This window comes from Malus domestica, chromosome 02 (genome assembly GCF_042453785.1).
Source record: "Malus domestica chromosome 02, GDT2T_hap1".
Taxonomy (NCBI): Eukaryota; Viridiplantae; Streptophyta; class Magnoliopsida; order Rosales; family Rosaceae; genus Malus; species Malus domestica.
In genome coordinates, this window is record NC_091662.1 from 18,835,178 (window position 1) to 18,843,716 (window position 8,539).

Below are 8,539 nucleotides of genomic sequence, written 5' to 3' on the forward strand. Positions count from 1 at the left end.
AATAACCTCTTGGCATCCTCAAGGCGTCAATCTTCTTGGAGTAGGGCTTTGAGTACAGTACGGAGTCATGCAAGCTTCCTTGGTATTGCACCTTGATGGTGTTAGTGATCATCTCTTGCAGTTGTTGGATAGAAAGAGATACCATGAACGTTGTTGCTTGGTCCAGCTTTTCCTTCGTTTTCTTCACTAGAGGCTCTTCCTTTTCGTCGGTTTCCTCATTTGGTGGATCAACCTCCGGGTCAGCTTTGTCATCATGCTGCGCCTCCAGACAGTTGACAAGCGTAGCAATTTGCAAGTCTTTCTCCTCCATGGTTCTTGTCAGTCTTGTAATTGCTTCGTTCATTTAAGCCAACTGCTCTTCGATGGAAGTCGTGCCAGTAGTCATGACTTACATAGCTATGGGACACAAGCTGCTTGAGTTGGCATCAGAAGTCAAAGACTCAAGGTATCTCCTTGGGCTTTCCCTTGGCGCCCTTAGCGAGGCCAAGGTAATCACAGGCTCGTGCCTCATGTGCTCTTACTCATTTGGCAGATTTGATGCAGTTGTGGAAGGCACGGCTGGGAAAGTTTTTGCCTTACTTCAGGTTGTGACGCCAAAAGTTCCACCACTTACGGCAATGATGCCCTTGTACTTCTCGTTGGTAGCGAGAACAGTTTGATCCTTTCTTTGTGCCATTTGTTTTTGTAGGTCTGAAGACAAAGATGAGAGGCAAAAATATCCCACCATGTGTGCCAAATTTGTAAACACGAAAATTCTGTAATGAATGAAATGAGAACACGTGTACAAAGTAGATTTGTATTGATTTGAATTTTTAGGTTACAATATCTGTTTACAACTTTTCCTCTGATTTAGTCTTCAAATTTGATGTAGATAGTTGATTGTTGATCCAAGGGTCATGATGACTTGATCTCGGACAAACAATTGAACGATTGCTTCAAGTTTTGAGCTTGAAAACAACGCGTAGACGGTTTTTGCTTCAAAGATGCGGCAAAGATGATGTTGATGTAGGATTTTATTGATTCAAGGGTCTTGTCGACTTGATATTGAATCGAACGTCATTACAAGTTTATAAGCTTGCAACAAAGTCTTGAAGGAATCGGCACAAGTGCTTGTTGATTCTTCAAGAGGAGTGCTTCGACTTTGGTCGAGAGAATGCTTCGTCTTTGATTGAATGTTCTTCAAAGAGAGCTTTGGCAGCGTATTTGTCTTCAAAGGTTTAGCAGAGGTTCTTCTGAATGAAAGAATTTAGACCCTTATGTTTGTGGGAGGATCTTGTATTTATAGGCTTCTTAAGGCTTGCCTTTGGGTAAATTTGGCTTTAATTTATGTTCTAATTCGTCCATAGGAGAATTTAGGGATGTTTTGTGTCTTAATTTCAGCCACTTTACTCCCTTGGCCGAAATTATGAGGCATTGTAGCCTATTGTGTGAGCAATCTTCAATTCTTGCCTTTTTTTTTTATGAAGATGTCTTAACTTTCTTTCCGGTTTTGAGAGCATTTTGAACCCTTGTTGAATTTAAGAGGGATTCTCCCTTGTTTGCCGAGTTTTTTTTGGAAGATTTTATATTTCCTTTGCTTGATTTGTGTGCCATATGTCATTGATGACTTGTCCATTTGTGATGAATCATATGCCACGTGGAGCTTTGTAATGCATCATTTGTATACAATTACATGTCTACAAATCTAGGGTATTCCCCGCACATAGGTGATGCTAATCCCTCGAGCTGAATCATACCCTATTCAGAGGGCAAGCTCTCCCAATGCTGGCTTCTCCATTCACAAGGGTCGAGCTCGAGACCTTACTTAAGAAGAACAAGCTCCTTACCACTTGAATTACCACTTGAACCACCAAGCATTGATAATAATTTTGTACTTCTCGTTTACACAATCACACTAATTATAAGCCACTATTTACAACACATTTTATATTTTATTTTTACATTTTTCCGTTGAAGCCACAATTAGAGCTGTAGCGAAAGCGATGTCCTACGTGGTTAAAAGCACTGCATATAAATTAAAAAATAAAAGTAAAAATCACGGTGTTTTGCTCGAATTCACACTCCTCCCCATTTCGCTCTCTTTCCCCCATCAATGGATTCCGAGTCTCTCACTCGCATTCGCCTTTAGCTTCCATTCCTGTCGTCTCCGATTCCGCAAGATCCCCTCTGTAAATCTCTCTCTCTCTCTCTCTCTCTCTCTAGCCATGGATTCTGAAAGTTTCTGACTTTTTTCTATTGATTTGAACAACTTTAGGTATTTGATCGGCAATGGCGTTGAAGCGGGGGCTATCGAATGCCGGCGCCCACAGGAACCGAGCTTCTGGATATCGATTCCCTCTCGCGATTCTTATTTTCTTTGCGCTTCTCGTTCCCTTGATTTTCTTCCTCGGCCGTGGCCTCCACATCTCTGGTGCGGTGCTCAATTCCCTTCAATTCATTTATTATTTCCGTTTCTGTTGAAAAATGTGTGTATATATATGTGTATGTATATGTATTATGTGTATGCGTATGTAACTATTTCTGCGCAATTGAAGTTTAGGTTTGCATTAGAATTTAGATCTCAATTAAGTTCCTTTTCGCTTTTGCAATTTAGGATAATTTACCTCTGTTTCTTTCGATTTCTGTTTTCGTTGCTTTAGAAAAATCAGAAAATAGGAGCAATTTCTGCTTCGAAAAACAAGATTGTTACTCTACTTTTCAAGTGTTCGTGGCATGATGCTCTGTCCCTTTTGAGTCGAGAAGAATGCTGCATTTGTTTCCGACTATTCAAGTATTTTTGTTGTTGCATCTAATGACCCTGGTTGTTCCTTACGTTATGAAAATTAGGAATTTACCTTTGTGTCGGTACCTCAGCCACCAAATTTTATGATAGATTTAATTTAATCGGGTTTTGTAATCAGTGAGCTTATTAGTATCATCCTTTTGATGAAAAATGAAAATATACTTATCTTTATACAACAGTTAGGATCACACCTTGTAGGTAGAGTGTATTTGAGCATCAATTCACGCCAAGGAGGAGTTCCCTGATTTATAGACTAAATGTGTAATGGGTTGTATACCAATCTAGCTTACTATTCAAAGAATTGCTGAGTTGTTTCTTCTTCATGATGCTGACATCCGTACTCAAAATGCATTGGAAGGGTCTACCGTACATTATTGTCATAAAGAATATGAGCATTGTGTGGTGCATACCATTTTCAATTCAGCAAATGATAACTTCACCATGTCTGTTTTACGCCGACTGGTGGACTAATATGCTTCTTTAACTTTACACAACAGACTATGATAGGTGAATCACATACTTGAAAACGTATCAAAGAATGCTTAATATTCATATATCTTTTCTGGTATTTATGCTATTAGACAAGAATATATTTATTTTTCTCAAACAAGTACAAACAATGAAAGTTTTTGTGGCTCATATGGCTCAGAGTGCGAAGTAATTTGTTTGCCAAGACTACGTCTTGATAGAAATAATATTCTGTTGTTTGTGAAGATTTTGTCAAAGTAGTAAAATGGAAGAAGAGTCACAGGCTTGTCTGTCTTTTGGAGGTTTTATCTCTTGATAAAAAGACTGACAAGAAGTCAGAGGTCATAAATCTTGAAATCTACTTATGAATCTTATAAACTATACAAGTGTCTGAAAAGAGAGCTATATATCACTCTATGTGACAAGTCTTTCAACACATTTTGTGCTCATCTTTTGCAATTCTTACCGTCTTTGCCTCAGATATATTCATTTTCTAAATTCTTCAATCTATTGATATGAAGTAGTTTATCAGAGTTTGCATGAAGTTGGTTATTTATGCCTTACTGATCAACCGACAGGGGCTTATGTCCAATAAAAATCCTATGGAAAAGATGTCTGTTTATAGCTTGTTTACTTGTACACTTGGGTCAACTCCTGTCAGAATCTTAAAAATTTTACTAACGTCAGACCCTAAAAGAAAAAAATGCTTTCACCAATTGCTGTTTTTTATGGCCCAGCTTTGTTTTTTACTTTCTGACTTTCTTATGGGTATGAAACACTTGTGTTTATCAGCTTTAGTATAACTGTTTTCTTTTTGCAAATTTTGCAGATCATAGCGATATCTCATCTGGTCCTGGTGAAAAGGTATTGTTCCATACTTCCATCAATTTCAGCCTGAAATCTTACGTAGTGTATGATAGCTTGTTTTGTTAAAAAAAAAAAATGTTTTGAGAATAATAAACGATTAATTGACTGGTGCAGAATCTGGATTGGAGAGAAAGGATGGCACTGCAACATGTCAAATCTCTTTTCTCAAAAGAGGCAAGTGCAACTTTAATGAATCTTTGAGTTATCAACATGTCAATCCTATAAGTGGCAGCAGTATTTTCTGTTCTGTTAACTTTTGTTGCTAGCAAGCACACTGATTGGATCAACTTATCAGGTCATTGATGTAATTTCAGCCAGCACGAATGACATGGGGCCTTTGAGCCTTAATTTCTTTAGGAAAAACAATTTGTCAGCTTCATGGAAAGTCATTGGAGAAAATAGTTCGGTTACAGATTCTCAGGTTAGTACGCCTGTTATGCTTCTTATTTTTTTTTTATTCTTGATATCTTTTGTTCTCTGCTTCAAAAATATCATTGATTGTCGCTGCTGATTCTTTGTGTTTCAAATTGTCTGTGCGAAGAAAGATTTGACTGCTGTAAATGCCAGACAAGAGACAGCTAGGGTTAAAGTGGATGATTCTTCAGGTGGTAATAACTTTTAGTAGTATTTTCTTTTGTATGTAATACATTCCTACTTTCATTTTTGACTTTGTTACCATTTGCAGATGATCACGCTCAAGCTCTTGATCCTGCAAAACTAGCCAGAAGGGTAATGACCATACTTTATTGTGCTCTATGTATTGCCACGATTATATGTTTCTTTGCTTGAATTGTTTATTTCATTTTTTCTGACTCATAGAATCAAAGTGAAATAAACTCTAGTTAAATCATGGTTATGGCTACTTAAATTTTGTTACTTATGTAACTGTTTATCATTTTTATTTTATTTATTTATTTAATTTTTTTTTGAGGTTCTAATTTTCTTTTATAAACACTTCTGCAGCAACTAAGAGAGAAAAGGCGTGAAAAGCGTGCAAATGAGTTGGTACAACGGGATGACGAATCAATTGTAAAGCTTGAAACTGCAGCCATTGAGCGGTCCAAATCAGTTGATTCTGCAGTTCTAGGAAAATACAGCATTTGGAGGAAAGAAAATGAGAACGAGAACTCTGATTCAACAGTGCGCTTGATACGGGACCAAATCATAATGGCAAGGGTCTACTTGAGTATTGCAAAGATGAAGAACAAGCTTGATCTGTTCCAACAACTACAGTCTCGACTTAAAGAATCCCAGCGTGCAGTGGGAGAGGCAACTGCTGATGCGGATTTATCTCAAAGGTAGTGTGATTATGGACATGTAATGTTTGTGAGCACATAATATATATTACCATCCCTTTTATCTGTAATGTTAATTATGATAGTTATTACTTATTCCACACCTGAATTGCTTGTAGTGCACCAGAGAAGATAAAAGCTATGGGCCAAGTTCTTTCAAAAGCAAGAGAGCAACTGTATGATTGCAACCTGGTCACTGGGAAGCTGAGAGCAATGCTTCAGACTGCAGATGAACAAGTTCGGAGCTTGAAAAAGCAGAGCACATTCCTTAGTCAGTTAGCTGCCAAGACCATTCCAAATGGAATCCACTGCTTATCCATGCGCCTAACCATAGATTATTACCTCCTCCCCCTTGAGAAGAGAAAGTTCCCTAGAAGTGAGAACTTGGAAAATCCAAATCTTTATCATTATGCTCTCTTCTCAGACAATGTCTTGGCTGCATCAGTCGTCGTCAACTCTACTGTCACAAATGCCAAGGTGAGCTGAACTGTCTTATTCTATGGTGGTAGTTTAATTGTGCGTATCCTTTTGTCTGTTTCCAAAAGAACTGAAAAACTGTCACAAACGCCAATGTGATCTGAACTATCGTGTTCTATGCTGGTATTTTAATTATGTGTGTGTTTATGTCTGTTTCCAAATAACTGAAAAACTCTATTAACTATTATCCTGTTGAGGAATGTCAGATCCGGCACTGAGATGCAAAGATGGAGGAATATGGATATCTATTTCTATGGGATATCCATTTCTGGTAAATGAGGCTCAATAATAAAAACTTTCACCACCTGGTTTTCTTGAGATACAGATGCTAATTATTATCCGTATAACCGACTTCTTTAATATTCTAGGTGTGGCGATCAGATGAAATGACTAGAAGATGTTTGATCATAAGCTTGCTGTGTTTATATTTTCTAACTGGACTGCCTCTTTCGTGTACCTCATTCATAAGGAAGTTGAAAGTTAATAGCAAAATAAAAATAAAAAAATATTTGAAAGTTGACCTGTACCCTATTTGACTTGTTACCCATCTGTAGTCCTTCGGAATGTCTATTGCTGAAGTCAGATGCAGGTTTCTTGTTTAACTTACGTGTTTCTTGGTGATTGCAGGATCCATCAAAGCACGTATTCCATCTTGTTACTGATAAGCTTAACTTTGGAGCCATGAATATGTGGTTTTTATTGAATCCTCCTGGAAAAGCCACTATTCATGTTGAAAATGTTGACGAGTTTAAGTGGCTAAACTCATCGTACTGCCCGGTTCTGCGTCAGCTTGAGTCTGCTGCAATGAAAAACTATTATTTCAAGGCCGACCATCCTACCACTCTCTCGTCTGGCGCTTCTAACCTGAAGTACAGGAACCCGAAGTATCTCTCAATGCTTAATCATTTGAGGTTCTATCTTCCACAGGTTTATCCCAGGGTGGATAAGATCTTGTTTCTTGATGATGACATTGTTGTCCAGAAAGACTTAACTGGATTGTGGGCTGTCGATCTACACGGAAAAGTAAATGGTGCAGTGGAAACCTGCGGTGAGAGCTTCCACCGGTTTGACAAGTACCTAAACTTCTCAAATCCTCATATTGCAAGAAACTTTGATCCGAACGCATGTGGATGGGCATATGGGATGAACATGTTTGATCTTAAGGAGTGGAAGAAGAAGGATATTACTGGTATCTATCACAAGTGGCAGAACATGGTGAGTGTCTGGAACCTTACGCATTTCATTTGCTGCTGCATGTTTTGTTCTTTTGCATTGATTTGTGTATGAAGTCAGCCACAAGGCGATCACTCTTCACACTTTCTTTTTTCCTTCCTAAGACAATTGGCCATCTGATGTAATTTTTTTCCTGTTTATGCTTCTGTTTCTTTTTTGGTCTTAGAATGAAGACAGGACACTTTGGAAACTTGGAACATTGCCTCCGGGGCTAATTACATTTTATGGGCTGACACATCCACTACAAAAGTCATGGCATGTGCTTGGTTTAGGTTACAACCCAAGTCTTGATCGAGCTGAGATTGACAACGCGGCTGTTGTACATTATAATGGCAACATGAAACCATGGCTGGAGTTGGCGATGACAAAGTATCGAGGATACTGGACCAAGTACATTAAGTATGATCATCCCTATCTCCGCAGCTGCAAGCTAAATGAATGAAGCTGATAAAATGGGGATTTACGTAAATACTAGAAACTTTCTCTCAATCTCTGTCCTTCTCATTGGTATCTTCATCTGACAAGGCACTTAGGTTATGGTTGGTTCGTCGGGAGGAGGTATTTCCTATTTTCTTGTTGCCATAATCCACATTGTTTGTTCTTCTCTGTAATTCGTTCAATTCTATTCCATCATTCCTCATCCGTTGTAACAAGGTAACAACAAATTCTTTACCTTGATGACCTGTATAACTCAATACCTTATCTGTTTCAGAACTAAGATGTCGGGACATGATTAGGATTAAATTTCTAAGATGCTGTATTCTTTGAACAACATTCTCGCGTAGGTAATGTGTAAGGAACATGATATACTAATTGCTTGAATCATGAGCTTTTCATTGTTTAATGATCTTTCAGTTGTTGAATTAGTGTGCTAATTTAACCGTGGAGTGTAAGACGTTGGGCGTGCCAAGACTTTGTTTGTTCGAGCTGGTTGGGGCACCAATTGTTGGTGACCGCTTCTTTTTGTGTGTTGGGCAATCTGGTGCCTGGGCTATGCCCAGTGCATTACACTATTTCCTTTTTCTGCAGTAGCTATCTTGTATTCGAAGAAAGTGGCGGAACTTATAGCCGAAGTGATTAAGAACAATTATTTTGGTACACGAGATCGTAGGTTCAACCCTTCCCGTCTATTAATATCGCTTGCATAAGAGAAAAAAGTTAGTGATGATTAGCTCAGTGGTAGTCATTCTTTTCTTTCCTTAGATATGATACTATACTCTTTATCTTCCGAGCACAATGGAAACCAGAAGAAGTTCCTTTTTCTCCCACTATCTCCCACAAACGAAAAACCAACACTTGGGATAATCTCTGCCCCCCATATCTTACGGACTTGAATAAAACCCACCACTTTATCTTATACCCATCAATTAAATCCCAAACAAGGCCCAAGAGAGAACCTGTACGGACAATGAGGCGT

The 8,539-nt window shown here is 38.4% G+C and overlaps 1 protein-coding gene across 1 annotated transcript; it reads left to right on the top strand.

Annotated features, from left to right (window-relative positions):
* Positions 1 to 2,024: 2,024 nt before the first annotated feature.
* Positions 2,025 to 7,966, top strand: LOC103405701 (polygalacturonate 4-alpha-galacturonosyltransferase). The gene is made up of 11 exons (XM_008344730.4): positions 2,025 to 2,168; positions 2,255 to 2,410; positions 4,080 to 4,114; positions 4,232 to 4,291; positions 4,413 to 4,538; positions 4,659 to 4,722; positions 4,803 to 4,846; positions 5,081 to 5,415; positions 5,532 to 5,889; positions 6,517 to 7,104; positions 7,289 to 7,966. Exons 2-11 carry the CDS (start codon positions 2,269 to 2,271, stop codon positions 7,562 to 7,564), a joined length of 2,028 nt encoding a protein of 675 aa, XP_008342952.1. The 5' UTR covers positions 2,025 to 2,168; positions 2,255 to 2,268; the 3' UTR covers positions 7,565 to 7,966.
* Positions 7,967 to 8,539: the final 573 nt, after the last annotated feature.

Bases quoted from the DNA above. Each gene is read 5' to 3' on its own strand.
- LOC103405701 (XM_008344730.4), top strand. From the start codon at position 2,269: ATGGCGTTGAAGCGGGGGCTATCGAATGCCGGCGCCCACAGGAACCGA. The intron at 4,115-4,231 runs GTATTGTTCCAT...TGACTGGTGCAG, and splicing joins CATCTGGTCCTGGTGAAAAG to AATCTGGATTGGAGAGAAAG. The intron at 5,890-6,516 runs GTGAGCTGAACT...TGGTGATTGCAG, and splicing joins CTACTGTCACAAATGCCAAG to GATCCATCAAAGCACGTATT.